The 16093-nt window shown below is 31.9% G+C and overlaps 1 protein-coding gene across 1 annotated transcript; it reads left to right on the forward strand.

Annotated features, from left to right (window-relative positions):
• The first annotated feature begins 10847 nt into the window (after positions 1 to 10847).
• LOC110607766 (G-type lectin S-receptor-like serine/threonine-protein kinase At1g11410) lies at positions 10848 to 14267 on the forward strand. Its single transcript, XM_021746930.2, has 7 exons — positions 10848 to 12123; positions 12223 to 12360; positions 12449 to 12648; positions 12764 to 12974; positions 13127 to 13364; positions 13458 to 13608; positions 13825 to 14267. The coding sequence occupies exons 1-7, from the start codon at positions 10857 to 10859 to the stop codon at positions 14128 to 14130; spliced, it is 2511 nt and encodes an 836-aa protein (XP_021602622.1). The 5' UTR covers positions 10848 to 10856; the 3' UTR covers positions 14131 to 14267.
• The last annotated feature ends 1826 nt before the right edge of the window (positions 14268 to 16093 follow it).

Raw genomic sequence — 16093 nt, forward strand, 5'->3', positions numbered from 1 at the left:
ACCATAAGCTTGTAAAAAGATTTAGATATATGAGGAAAATAAATGAAAATACAATAAAACTCAAGCAAAATTCTACCGTTACTGGAAAAATTGAGGGGATTTTGTATTTTTCCCTTATTTGGAAGGTAATTATGTTTTTGTGTAGAAGATGTTATTCTTACTTCCTCATCAAAACAGTGTCGTGTGGGTGTCAATACCATTACTCATTTTAGTGTTATATAATTTTTATCCATTTTATTTTTTTAATAATTTTTTTATTAAAAAATAAAAATATTTAAAAAAATTTCTTAAAAATAAAATAAATTTAAATGAATTATAATAGTCGATTTAGATTTTATTATAATATAAAAAAATAAAATAGACAATAATTTTTAAATAATTCAAAAAAAAAAAATAAAAAATTATAAGATTAAAGGAGGAATATTTTTCATTGAATTAAAGGCTTATCTGGTTTGGAGGCTCAATTAAACGCAAGGGTAATTTCTACACTCGATTATATACAGAATGTATCAAATTAAATCAGCGCCGCTGTTTGAATTTGGCATTTTGCAATTTGTTTCTTAAGTTTATAAGAAGTTACAATTTGATTCCATTGTCTAGTTTAAGTATCGGTCCATTCGATTTATTATCGAACTGAATTATTTAAAATTAAAATAATTAAATTTATTAAATCGCATCGAGTTGAACTAACGAGAAATCAAATTGAATCAAATTTTATAATTTTAGTTCGATCCAATTTAAAAATCAGTTTGACATTAAATCAACAAAAATTTCATATTCAAATAAAAAAAAAAGTAATTTCATCAACATTTATCAAACATCCATTATATTGTCAACAACTTCATTTGGAAAGGAATCCGTCATGGTTTCATTATACCATCGATGTGAGAATTTTTATCTTCGTATGTGGAGAAATAAATCATATGACTTATTTGTAAATGTGTCAATGTGTAAAGAATAGAGGAGAGCAAGGATATCGAAAAGAAAGAAAAAGAGAAAATGAAAAAGACAAAATTGAAACCATGACATGCAAGAATCTAAATGTTTTCGTGTTCTACTAGGCTACATGTGAAAATATGTATTATTATTTTAATATAATAATATATCACTGTTTTATTGAATTTTTTAAATTTAAAATTAAACTAAATCAAATTTAATAAATTTAAAATTAAATCAAATCGATTTATTATATAAATCAAATTAAATTACCAATTTAAATCGATTCGATCAATTTTTTAATTCAAACTGAATAGCTAAGACTCCTACTATTGCCTATGCCCTTGTCTCTCAAATCTTTTTCCCTTTTAACTTATCTATTTATAAGGTTTTCCTCATAGAAAATCATAAAAATAACAAAAGAATTGAAATTAAAATAGAAAAATGTCGAATATATAATTGGGAGTTCTTGTTAGGATAGTCAAATATTTTTTAATACAGAATTCAACTAAAATTTATTGAGATAAATTCAGGTAATATATAGTCAAGTTTAAAAAGGTTTAATTTAGAAATATATGTTGATATTGAGTATACATTATTGCATCTATTTATATAAATAATTAATTAAATATATAATATATTTTCTAATAATACTTGTAAATTTTATATATTTCAACTTAAATATATACATAATTACTAAATTTTTATAATATACATTATTAATTAAAATATATAAAATTAAATGTTAGGCGAAGGAATTCATACGTCTAAAATATTAATTGAATTTAGGTAATTTTTGTAAATATCTTATTTGTTATAGTTCCTATATCATCTACAAATGTCTTAATATACTTATGTAGCGTAGCTCTTGGGTACAAGATATTTGATGTATCAATATTGTATAATTTATATTCTTATTTATCAATATTAAAATTTAGGGTGTTAAAATTAAAAAGATGAGTAATTAAAATAACTTAACACAAGTCTTAAAATGTAATTGAGCCATTCAACTAATTGAAAAAAAATTGCAATTCACAATTCTTATTTTTCACTTACTATTACTATTTTTTTAAAAAAAATTATTTAGTATTATGATAAATTAAAATATAAATAAGTGAATATCATTTAATTTTTTATGTGAGTTTCCATATTTTATGCTCTTGCTATTAAGAAAATTAACTCCTTAAAATATCTTAATAATAGGTTATTAAAAATTACTGTTAATTAAATTTGTCATTTTTGAGTTGAAAAAAATTTCAAGATGTTGCTGAAATTAACTTGATGATGTGATCGAAATGGAATTATATTGTAATTGATTAAAACCTATAAGAAATAAAATGTGAGGCGGTGGTGGGTACCCACAACAGTTACTCCAAGGCTCAAATTAGTATTAACGAGCATAGAAAATACAAGGCGTAATGCGCGTGATAATAGTAACTTCGTGTGGAAACTTGCCTTGTTGAGGGAAGGACGAGACTTCTGGTGATGGCCTGGGTGTTTGAAGTGCCTGGGTCTTCCTTCTTCGGGATAGACCGTCTTTTTTATGTGTCTGGCTTTTGCTGCGTGGCCCTACTTCGCAGTGGCAGCTCACGGCTTACCTTGGGCGAATGTTATGTAACATCAGAGATCCCTTGCTAGTATTTAATTCTTCAAATTCGAAGGAGATATCTCTCATCGAGATCTAGGACACGTGGTCCCTCGAAATTGATTTCTTACTGGTCATGTCGTTTCGCCTATCTAACTTTTTATAATAAGACAGTGAATAATTGGATAATTTCAGTATATTTTCTCTATTTGAAATAAGTGTATATATATATATACAGATTATAAGGTCTTGTTAAGATAACTCCTAAGAATTCTCTATCAATCAATTAGTTTATAATTATGTGACCTCCTTTAATTATGTACATATTATGTTCACACTCTAACACTCCCTTTCAAATTGGAGTATAGATGTTTATCATGCCTAACTTGTTAGAAAAATATTCTATTAGAGACTCATTTAAAGTTTTAGTGAGTAGATCATCCAGTTGCTCTCCTGTCTTCACATAACTAGTGGAGATTAAATTTTCTTTAATCTTCTCACAGATGAAATGACAATAAACTTCAATATGATTAGTTCGTTTGTGGTATACTGGATTGGAAGCAATATGAAGAGCAATTTGATAATCACACTAAAGTTTCGCGGGTGACGCAACATCCATATTAACTTCTTTCAGCAAATGATTTATCCACAGAATCTCATAAATGGATTGAGTCATGACCCTATATTCTGACTCGGCACTGGATCTGGATACCACATTTTATTTCTTACTTTTTTAAGACACTAGGTTTCCTCAAACAAATACACAGTAGCCTTTAGTCAACCTTCTATCACTTTTAGATCCCACTCAATCAACATTAGAAAAATACTCAAGTGCAGTATGCTCATGATCATTATAGAGTACACCGAGTCCAGGGGTCCCTTTTAGATAACATAGAATTTGTACTAGAGCGGCCCAATGTTTCACTGTAGGTGCAAACATGAACTGACTTATAACGCTTATTATAAAAGTAATATCTGGCCTAGTCATCACTATAAAGTAGTTCAGCTTTCCAACCAACCTCCTGTACCTCTCTAGATCATCATAAGGGTCTCTGTCATCTTTTGTGAGATATATATCAGGAATCATTGATGTGTTATAGGGTTTAGCTCTTATCTTTCTAATTTCTGCGAGTAAATTAATGATATACTTTCTTTAAGACAGAAAAATTTCGTTTTTACTCCTCAAGACTTCGACTCCCAAGAAATACTTAAGTTGACCCAAGTTTTTGGTATAAAAACTAGCATGCAAGTAGTGTTTGAGAGAAGAGATCCATGTACTATCATTTCTTGTAATGACAATGTTATTAACATATATAACAAGGAGAATAATGCCAGTATCTGAATTTCTATAGAAGACTGAATGGTCACACTTGCTTTTTTTCAATCCAAATTTTTAAACAATTTCATTGAACTTATCAAACTATGCATGGGGACTCTGCTTCAAACCATATAAAGATTTCTTCAAACGACAGATTTTTTCATACTCCCCCTGAGCAACCAACCCTGGTTGTTGTTCCATATACACCTCCTCTTAGAGGTCTCCATGTAAAAGTGCATTCTAAATATCTAACTGGTGTAAAGGCCAATACTGAAAAGCAATTAGGGAGATGAACAAGCGAACCGAGGTCATTTTTGCCACAAGAGAGAAAGTGTCAATATAGTCAACGCTATATATTTGTGCATAACCTTTGGCGACAAAACATACCTTAACCTCACTACGGAACCATCTGGATTGACTTTGATGGCAAAAACCCATTTACAGCTCACAACCTTCTTGCTAGAGGGTAAATCAACTAGTTTTCAAGTATGATTTTCATCTAGAGTCTTAATCTCCTTAAACATTGCATTACGTCATCCAGAATGGGTCAGGGCCTCTTTAACTGTCTTAGGTAAAGAAATGGAATCTAAAGAGACAATTAAAGAGGTAGAAGAAGGAGACAGGTGATCATAAGTCAGAAAGTTAGCAACAGAATAGGTAAACTTATACTATCGTTTACCTTTTCGAAGAATAATGGGGAGGTCAAGGTCACTCCGTGGTGAATTCGATGGCGAAGAAGATTTTGTTGCAGGACATATATTATTAGATACTGGTCTTCGAGAGTAAACTTGAACAATTGACGGTTTAACGGAAGGCTGAGTACTAGGAGGAATATTACTATCAGATTGTATAGTAAAAGACATACTCCAAGAGTTCCCACCATCATATATGATTCTATAGACGAACCACTCATTGTCCTCCTCTTGACTAGTAGAGATTTATGTAAAAATTTTCGGAAAATGTTACATTTGTTGAGACCAAATATTTGTTGAGATTTGGAGAGTAACATCGATACCCCTTATGAAGACGAAAATATCCCAAAAAAATATATTTTAAAACTTTAAAATCAAATTTAGTTACACGATATTTGACATTTCAAACATAACAAGTGCCCCAAAAAAGTCGTGATTCCAGACAAAATAATAATTTTTTAGGAAAAAGGACATTAGTTGTATTTAAGCTATTATTTGTTGCCATAATCGATGATGATTTTAACACTAATAAATAAGTACAGTCAGAGGTTAATATCCATGCTAAATAGGTTTCAATTAGTATTTAAATGTACAAACTATTTACGCATTATTCAGAATATTTATAATTAAATATTTTTTAAAAGATTAAAAGATAATTACAACCATCAGTTAGTACATATTTATTTAAAAAAATATAATTAATTATAATTATTATATTAAAATAAGTTGTAGCAAGATAAGATTATTATATTTATTTATTTTATTTAGTATAATATATATAATATAATTAGATAAATATATTAAGTTTTTATTATATTAAATAATAAAATATTAATTTAACTAATTTAAGTTAAATTAATCAATCTGTTATATTTAAAATAAAATATTTAAATTAAACTATAACTGATAAAAATCGAACAGTTTTAAATTTTTTAATTATAAAATTTTTAATCATATCAGTAATAACAATTAAAATATAAATATTTATAACATGTCAGCCCCGACATCAATAAGTCAGATTTCATGAGTTAAAATTGATATAAATTATATTAAAATTGATAAAATAAAAAGAATTAGGATAAAATTGAAAAAAATACTAAAATTTAAGATTTTTAAACATTTTAAAAAAATCATCAAGAAAAAAAAACCCTGAAAATTCAATCGATTAATGCTATTTCAGATAAAGTTTAATTTTAGTTAATTTTCAAATTTTGTCTAGATTAATTAGAACTTTCAATTTAAATTCAGTTTAGCTTAAAAAAAAATTGAGTTTATTGATTTTTCAGTGAGATTAAAAAAAATAAAATATATAATTTCAAAATGAAGAGTAATTTCATTGTTAGTTTTTCAATATTATTATATTTTCAATTTGATAATTTAATTTTAAATTTCTTTTTAAAACTTTTTCCACTTTAATTTAATTATGATTAAGCTCTCTTATTTTTTTATTACAAATTTTAAGATTAATATAATTAAAATATTATTTCTCTTCACAATTTAATAGATTTTAAATATTTTAGATAACAATAATATATTTACATTCACAATATTATATATAAAATTAATATTACTTCCAATTATTTAATATAAACTTTTTAATTCTTTTAAATAGAATTAACATTTTTTACTTTTCTTATTTATTTACTTTTTCATGAAATTAAATAATAAATAAATATTTAAATATTAACTAAATTGTAGTAAGTCATAACTTTAAAATATACTATAAATATTATAAATTTTAATTTGCTAAATATTATAATTATTTTAAGTTACCATTATTACAAATAATTTAAATATTTTATCTAGTTAAAATATTTATTTAATATTAATATTTAAAATAAATGATCTAATAAATAATAAAAATAATTAATTCAATGCTCTAATTTTTTTTTATTCGCATACTTTATTAAATGTTGGTAATCATCATGGTTAAAAAATATCCACGCATTGTACAATGGAACAACGGAAATGGCTAAAATGAACAAATCTCTAAATAATAATAATAGTAATAATAATATATTTAATTTAATAATATTTTAATTTAAAATAAAAAAATTTTGGTGTTAAAACTATTAATATGTATTATTTTAAAGAAAAAAATTTACATAAAATTATTGGAGAAATAAAAAGAAATATATTTTGATTTCCTTTTGCAGATTTGTTTCTTTCGTTGTGAAGTTGATTTCTCGAATATGTTTTGTTTGAATTTGTGGTGTCGCAATCCTTGCTTCCATAACTGATGCGCTTGTTGACAACTGTGGTTGGCTATGTTGGCGTCCAAACTTTATTTGTTCGTCAACTGCCATTTGTCAATGTCCTCTTCGATATTGGCTAATTCTTTCTTGCATGGCTATTTGGTTGAGGTTTTTCCGATTGTGTGTGATTTTGGTTTTTGATTATGCTTTGCCTTTGTCTGAAGTGTTATTTGGTGTGATTTTGGTCTTTGGTTGTGCTTTGCCTTTATCTGAATTATTATTTGGTGTGTTTTGCTATTTTGTGTTACATTTTTCGCCTCTGTTATTTTCTGGGTAGGTGGGGTTTGGGTTTTTGATTCGCGATTTTGTGATTGGACGGTGGACTTCGATGGTTTTAGTCGGGGTGCACGGTGTCACGGGCCCAGACTTTGACACTCAGTTGGAACCGTGTGACACTTGACTTGAACACTATCAATACAAGTCAGCCGAGCTGTCTACACGTTAATCTGCACAACGAAGTATATTGGTTAGCCAAGAGGCTAGAATGCTATTAAAGCGAGCAACATAAATACATATTGCGCATATAGCCACATCCAACAAGCACAAAGGCATAAACAACCAAAGTATCACATGTAGGCACAGATATTTTGATAAAAAGGCTACTCATTTCATTCCAGGGGCAAAACATTCATTACACAATTCAACACAAAGGTCCTCGCACCACTTGCAGACAGAGGGGAACGCCTACAAGGGTGGAGGCACAACACAGGGATTCGATAGACCTACGGTGGCTAGTTGGGCCCAATCTGACTAACTAGTCACTCCCCCCTAAAGAGCCTTAAAGACAAGTTGAGTTGTGGCAGGAGGAGACATCAATATGTCTGAGGTGACATAACACTTTTGATACTACTATTTTATCATAATTTCTACTCATCTTATTTCTCAAAATTCCCATGTTGAAAAAATTATATTTTAATCCCTCTAATATTCTAGAATCCTAACACACGGTCCGGTGTGAGGCGGCTAGACAATATCTAGATTAGGCTGAATCTTTGGATGCTGTGCTGGATTTTTGATGGTAGACTTAGATTTTATTTAGTCTCTCTTAACAGTATTCTGATTTTAGCCCGTTTAGAACATAATGAAATACAATCTTAATTGCATTGTTAAAAAAAAAAAAAAATTGATGCAGCTGGTAAAACTAAAAAAGATTTTTCAATATTTACTCCTTATAGTTTCCATTGTTATAAATATGTGCAAGGAATTTATATATTAATCTCCTCCTAATATATTAAATTTTCTATTTGAATGATATATTTTTAGATATATAATTTCATTTTTAATTTATTAACATATTGAGTAATTTGAAATTATATTTTTATTTATAATTTTGTGAATGTAATTTTTTTTATACATGCTATAAAATATTTTTCTGTAAATCCTACTAGTTATTCCACTTTAACTTTATAAAAATGGAAAATTCATAATTTAGTCCTTGAGTATTGCCATTATTAACAAGTCAGTCCCTATATTTTTAGAAATATATTAAAACGTCCTTATCTTCTCTTTCCGTCAACGAAATAGTCATTCCGTCTATTTTTACCGTTAAAAATATAGTAAAAAACTAAATTACCCCATTCTTTTTCTCCTCCTCCTCCTCCTTCCTTTTCTTCTTCATCAATTCTTCCTCCTTCCTCCTCCTTCTTCTTCTTCTTTAGTATGTGGGAATTTAGTATGTGGGTTATTGAGGGGAGATTTCAACTCGGTGGCGTGAGTGAGTAAGGAGCCAGCGTTTGACAGAAGGACTATTTCGTTGACGGAAAGAAAACATAAGGACGTTTTAATAAATTTCTAAAAATATAAGGACTGACTTGTTAATAATGATAATATCCATAGACTAAATAATAAAGGGTAAATTATAATTTAGTCCTTCTGGTTTAGTGAAATGTAACCTTTTGTCCCTCTGTTTTAAAAAATCTTCAATTTAGTCACTGTGATTTTTAAAAACTATGACATTAGTCCCTCCGTTAGATTTTCAGTTAAATCACCGTTAATTTTAGTTAAAAAGACTAAAATACCCATTCTCTCTCCTTCCTCTTCCTCCTCTTCTTCTTCTTCTTCTTCTTCTCCTTCCCGATCTCCTTCTTCTTCTTCTTCTTCTTCTTCTTCTTCTTCTTCTCTTTTCCGATCTCCTTCTTCTTCTTCTTCCCAATCTCCTTCTTCTTCTTCTTCCCAATCTTCTTCTTCCCGATAAGCATGGTGTAAATAAGCAAGGCTTGAGATTGGTGCAATTTCCAATCTCCACTAGAATCATCCCTGTAATCTGGTTAGAGTTCAAAATCAAGTCTTGGAGATTCTTCAGCTTCCCAACACTTGAAGGAATAATCCCCACCAGACTATTAGAGCTAACATCAAGCAATGTCAAGTGAGAGCAATCCCCAATATCAGGTGCAATAGTTCCAGTGAGATTAATGCCAGAAAGAACAAGCTTTTCAAGGAAGATAAGGTTGGAAAATTTTGAAGGGAAAGGAAGAGCTATATCAACAAACTCAATGTTGATTTCAGTAACGAAATTATTAGATGAACAAGTGATGTAAGACCACTTACAAGGATTGGAATCCAAATGATTCCAGCTAGAGAAAACTGAAGAAGGTGAAGATGAAGGAGAGCTGTGAAGCCAAGAAAAAAGAGTATCAACTTCATTATTTGCTGCAGAAGCAGCACAAGCTAATGCAAGAATAACGACGAACAGATGGTGGTAGTGAATAGCGAAGGAGCTCAACATTGGACGAAGCTCGTAGATGTTGAAGAGTTGCCTCGACATCGGCATTGGCAATGGCTTCAAATCCCCAAACCTCTCTCTCTCTCTCTCTAAACTGATTCTTATCTTAAAACTCAACCCAACACAGCTTCCTTTGCAAATAAGCAAGAACAAGAGAGAGAAACCAACAAAAACAAGAAAGATTAAAGATTTTCAACCACTCCACCATCTTCACCTCGGGGTTCTGTTCTTGCTTCATCTTGGTAGAGTATTGGGTTGAAGAAGAAGAAGAAGAAGAAGAAGAAGAAGAAGAAGAAGAAGATCGGGAAGGAGAAGAAGAAGAAGAAGAAGAGGCGGAAGAGGAAGGAGAGAGAATGAGTATTTTAGTCTTTTTAACTAAAATTAACGGTGATTTAACTGAAAATCTAACGGGAGGGACTAATGTCATAGTTTTTAAAAATCACAGTGACTAAATTAAAGATTTTTTAAAACAGAGGGACAAAAGGTTACATTTCACTAAACCAAAGGAACTAAATTACAGTTTACCCAATAATGAATTTTCTTATAAAAATTCGGTTTCACTTAGATTTATTTTTTAAATTAATAAAAACATAATTTTTTAAAAAAAGGAAAATTATTTTTTGAAATTTACTTATTTTTTTTATTTTTAAAAATATTTTTATTGATAATTTTTAAGTGTAATAAATATTTAAAAATTGTAAAAAAATATTTTACCTGAAACATAGAGCCTTGATATATTTTAAATTTTCATAAATAATAAAGTTATCATAAAAAAGAGGTTAACCAATTCGCCTCTAATTATGTTGACCACTGACCAATTCAAAGCCTTTGCTTTAAACTTCTAATTATAACTATTTTTTTTTTGACTTAATTCAAAAAAAAAAAACTATATTTTTAAAATTTTATTACTTGTACAACAAGATATATGCTAAAAATTATTAATTATATTTAAAAATAAGTATTATTTTTACAATTATATTCAATAAATATTACTTTATTTTGCCTATTTTTATATATCATCTAAAATTTTTGCACATTAATTAAGAAAGTAATTGAATCATACTTTATATCTCTGGATTATTTTAATTCTCAATAATTCTTTTTATTTAATCAATAACTAAAAAATAAAATAATTAAGTGAGAAAAAAATAATAAGATAATTTTAAGGAAGTATTAAAATAATTATTTTTGTTAATAGAGGCAAACTTGTCTAAATCATTCAGTCTATTATGAATTTCTAATTATCAATAAAGCATATTCTAGTGGACTTGTCAAAACTGTTGGCTCAATCTGAATTGGAAATATTACAAAATCACCAAATAAAATTCATTTCCACGAAGGAAGAAATATGGATTCTCAAAAGTTGTGTCTGCAGTCTATTCTTCTCATCCTTCAGTTCATATTTTCTTCTTCCCTAGACACCATAACCATAAATCAAACCATTGAAGATGGCAACCTTTTAATCTCTCAAGGAAATAATTTTGCTTTAGGATTTTTTAGCCCCAAAAATTTTAAGTATAGATATCTTGGAATCTGGTACCACAAGATCCCAGAGCAAACAGTGGTTTGGATAGCGAATAGGAATAATCCAATCAATGGTTCCTCAGGAATTCTATCAATTGATCAATATGGAAATCTCATTCTCTATAGCAATCATAATAAGGAAGTTCCAGTATGGCATGCGAATATCACAGTTGAAGTGACAGATACTTGTGTAGCTCAGCTCTTGGATTCAGGAAATTTGATTTTGATCCAAGACAGAAGTAAAAGAATTGTGTGGCAAAGCTTTGATCAGCCTACAGACACTTTGCTACCAGGAATGAAATTGGGGTTGAACAGAAGGACAGGTATGTTCTGGTTCCTAACATCTTGGAGATCAACAAATGACCCTGGAACCGGAAACTTCTCACTTCAAGTCGATGCAATAAGAGCACCACAATTCTTGCTTTATAGGGGCAAAGAATATCATTGGCGGTGCTTTGCAGAGCCACTTACAAGTTATGCACAAGCGTTGAACTACAGTTTTGTCCACAATCAAGATGAGATTTATGCTTCTTACAATCTTGATGATGCTTCTATTATCTTCAGAATTGTGTTGGACTATTCAGGAACTATCAAGAAACTAGCATGGCATGAAAAAGTTGGAAAATGGAAGGAATTCTGGTCCGCACCAAATTCTCTTTGTGGAACATATAATCATTGCGGTACCTATGGGATATGTTATCCTGATATTTTTGGAAACTTTGAGTGCGGTTGCTTACCAGGATATGAACCCAAGGCCCCTAACGATTGGAATATTCTAAGAGATGCATCAAGTGGGTGTGTCAAGAAGCAAATAGAGTCTTCCTTGGTATGTGGGCAAGGAGAAGGATTTGTTAAATTAGCACACGTTAAACTACCTGATACTTCAACAGCAGTTTGGGAGAGCATGGGTACAAGTCCTATTGACTGTGAAAGAGAATGCAAGAGGAATTGTTCATGCTCTGCATATGCAAGCCTAGATATTGCAGGCAAAGGGACTGGTTGTTTGACATGGTATGGCGAATTAAAGGATACTGTAGATAACTGGATAATGGGATGTGATATTCATATTCGTGTTGATGCACTTGAATTAGGTAATGTTCTTTGGCGTGAAATGAAACATCGTTGTATGAAATTTCTATGTTTTTGTTTCATAATTATTCCTGCCTGCTAATATTTTTCCATTCACACAGCCAAGGCAGCACAAAACTCGAATGGTTTTCAAGAAAGCAAGAATATGTTGGTTGTTTTAGTAGTATCCGTTGTTTCAGCCTGGTTTATCATCATTTTGTTTGCATATTTTTGGCTAAAGAAGAAGAAGAGAAAAGAGGGTAAGAAATATGATTATATGATGATAGGATATCTTTGTTTCATAAGAAATTTAAAGTAAGCATTTTGGTTTTATTTTGTTGAGAACAGTAAGGAACCAATGGAATGAAAGATTGATTGATGCAATTGGTGATACATACTTCAAGAATATTTTGGGAACAAATGAAATTGAAGGTAGCATGAGTCATCTAGACATTGCTTTTTTTAGTCTCAACACAATAGTTGTTGCAACCAATAACTTTTCTCTGGCTAATAAAATTGGAGAAGGTGGCTTTGGCTTGGTTTATAAGGTATGTGTAATTGCTTTCTATGCAAATGTCTCAAAGTTGTATGCATGTTCTTATTTGAGTGTCTTTCTTGCTTTCGAAAATTCAGCATGATAAATACTTCTACACGTGATTTTAGGGTAAACTTTCTAATGGACAAGAGGTTGCTGTGAAAAGGCTATCTAAAAATTCAAGTCAAGGAATAGAAGAATTTAAGAATGAAGTTATGTCAATTGCGAAGCTTCAACACAAAAATCTGGTGAAACTCCTAGGATGTTGCATTCAAGGAGAAGAGCTAATGCTAGTTTATGAATACTTGCCAAACAAAAGTTTGGACTCATTTCTTTTTGGTAAGCCATGTATTTCCTATTTTGTTTCACGGCACTGAATTCTACCCAATGTGTAATTGGATATGTTTGAACAATATGATTGATAAAGATAGGTTACAAAATCTAACAATAATTAAATGGAAATGCTTTTGCTTTCTTATTCATTTTTGCAGATGCAACTAATAAGATAGTCTTAAATTGGAGAAAACGCTTTGATATTATTATTGGAATTGCTCGTGGGATTTTATATATTCATCAAGATTCCAGACTGAGTATTATTCATCGGGATTTAAAAACTAGCAATATTTTATTAGATGCGGAAATGAATCCAAAAATTTCAGATTTTGGTCTAGCAAGAATATTTAAAGGCGACCAAATTCAAGAAAAAACAAAAAGAATAGCCGGAACACTGTAAGTATTCCTATAAATCTAAGACAGACAAAAAAATAATTGTTAAGAATATCAATGAATGATGGTTGTGACTGTTTTTTTCTTCATATGCAGTGGTTATATGTCACCAGAGTATGTGGCATTTGGAAAACTTTCGCCGAAATCCGATGTCTTTAGCTTTGGTATCATATTGTTGGAGATCATTATTGGCAAGAAGAATAATAGCTATTGTGAAGAGGATTCTTTCCTAAGCATGACAGGACATGTAAGTTAAGGATTTAGGTTAAATTATTTCATCAGTCATTAAATTTTAAAGTTATTTTCATTATAGTTACAAAATTCAATTCACCAAGAGACTAAAAAGTAATTTATTTTATTATTAAATATATTTTTTGATACCTTATTTTTTAAATTAATAATTATATATACAGTTTGTGTTGATAGTTGATCTCTCTTTTGCTAATGTTTATAATTTATATAGATATGGCATTTATGGCGAGAAAATAGAGCATTGGAGATAATTGACTCATCTCTAAGGGATTCATGTCCTTCAAATGAAGGACTAAGATGCATTCAAATCGGGCTGTTATGCGTGCAAGAAGATGCAATGGATAGACCGACGATGTCAACCATTGTCTTAATGTTAAATAGTGAAATTAATCTCCCACCTCCGAAACAACCTGCATTCATTTTTAACAAATCGTATAATAACTTCAGCTCGTTAACAAGAAAGCAAAGTGTTTGTTCTGTAGACGATAAAACAATTACAGAAGTTGTATGTCGTTGAATGTAATAACTCATCAATTATATATGGATTGTTGGTAGTATTTATATTTGTTATGATGTACAATTGAAATTTTGCAAGTTTTGTTTTGAATATTTAGATTATAATGTGATAACCGTTGGGCCTCCTACACCTTGGAGCAAGCCCAAGCCCTAGAGAAAGACACAGACCCAAGACCCATCAGGTCTTTCTCAAAACAAATCAGCCCCATGCTGTGTACTCAGCCTGGTGATGTGAAGTAGGCTAGACAGGCCACGCGCACGTGCCCATTTGAGGAAAGTCTAGCCCGGTGACGTGGCAAGAGGTAGGAGAGCAAGCCCAGTCACTTCGCAGCCCTATCAGCATGCACATCGAGGGGAATTAAATAGCCGCCTGGAATGAAGGAGTGCTCTGACGCGTCCGTACGTACGGTCCTGAGTGATAGGGATAGGTGACACTATAGCAGAGAGGCGGTTAGACATCACTAGCGGACAAAAGGAAAAGGGATAAAAGGGGAGGAATGTCTTCTTCTCCAACCAAGCTTACACACCCACTGTAAATCCTATTTTCTAGATCTTAAAACATCAATTGGCGTCGTCTGTGGGAATGAATGAGATCTTCTCATCACCGGAGTTCTGTTTTCGTAATACCCACTGAGATCCACATGGAAAACCATAACGAAAACCATGTTAATAACACTCTAAATGACCTGAGCTCTGCTAAAGAAGGTCAACAGTTCTCTTTCTCAAGTCCTACAACCCCTTCCAACTAACCACCAGTGTTGTTTAATCCCTCATCGAGCTCGGTAGGGAATGTACCTAGAGCCACCTTATCCAACCAAAAACTTCAAGCCATAGCTCTTCAGCTACAAAACACTGCCCACTAGCTAGGACAGATGCTGCAGCAGAGGGGTCTCAATACCCCATTAAACATACCCACTGTAGCTAAAGGGATTCATACCACCAAGCCTCAACCCAACTTCAACTACCAAATCCCCCAGGAAAGTAGTCGGAGGACCGGAGAAGGGAGCGGAGGAGCTGGTAGGGAAGAGGAGCCGGCAGTCAGAGCCCGAGGAAGGATGGTAAGAGAACTCATTGAAAATGATGAGGCGGAAAGTTATTTCGCAAGAACGGTTGGGAGGAAGAAAAGTGAGGAATGGGAAGAAGGGTATTGCCTGGAGAAGAGGCCAAGGCAGGAAGAGACGTACGTAGACCAGAAGTTGCAGAGAATGAAGGAGCAGCTCCTGGCTGAGCTGGGGCCAAAAGATAGTAGCCAAACCCTCCTACCCACATCCTTGCCATTTTTTGGGTGGATCCAGCAAGATACCATCCCTAAAAAGTTTCTGATGCTGCCGATGGCCGTGTATGACGGAGCAGGGAACCCGCGGGAGCACATCCTAAACTATAAAATATTCATGGAGCTACAAACCCTGTCGGATGCTCTGATGTGCAAGGTCTTCCCCACAACCCTCACAAGACCTGCAAGAGCTTAATTCAACAGCTTGAAAGCGGGGAGCATTAAAAGCTTTGGAGACCTCACCAACATATTCATCAGCCGGTTCATAGTAGGGGTCCCGACTGAGAGGAAGACTAGCTACTTGGAGACAGTGCCGCAAAGGAAGAATGAGTCTCTAAGGGAGTATGTGGCCCATTTCAACACGGAGGCTTTGCAAATCCCTGAGTTGGATGAAAGCCAAGCGGTGGAAGCCATACAGAAGGGGACCACATCTCCTGAGTTTTTCGGATCGTTGTGCAGAAAGCCCCCAACTACCCTGGCAAAACTAATAAAGAGAGTCGAGAAGTATATAAGGCAGGATGACACCTTAACAACCAGCAGGTTTGCCAGGGAGGCTAGGGACAGGGGAAAGGCAGTAGAAGAAAGGAGGATAGAGAGACCAGAGAGGTGACAGAATAAAGGGCCTGAGGTATATAGGCAGCCTTGGGACAGGAGAGAGTATAAGGCATACCAACCCCGAATCCCTAAAGCA

This window comes from Manihot esculenta, chromosome 6 (assembly GCF_001659605.2).
Source record: "Manihot esculenta cultivar AM560-2 chromosome 6, M.esculenta_v8, whole genome shotgun sequence".
Classification (NCBI taxonomy): Eukaryota; Viridiplantae; Streptophyta; class Magnoliopsida; order Malpighiales; family Euphorbiaceae; genus Manihot; species Manihot esculenta.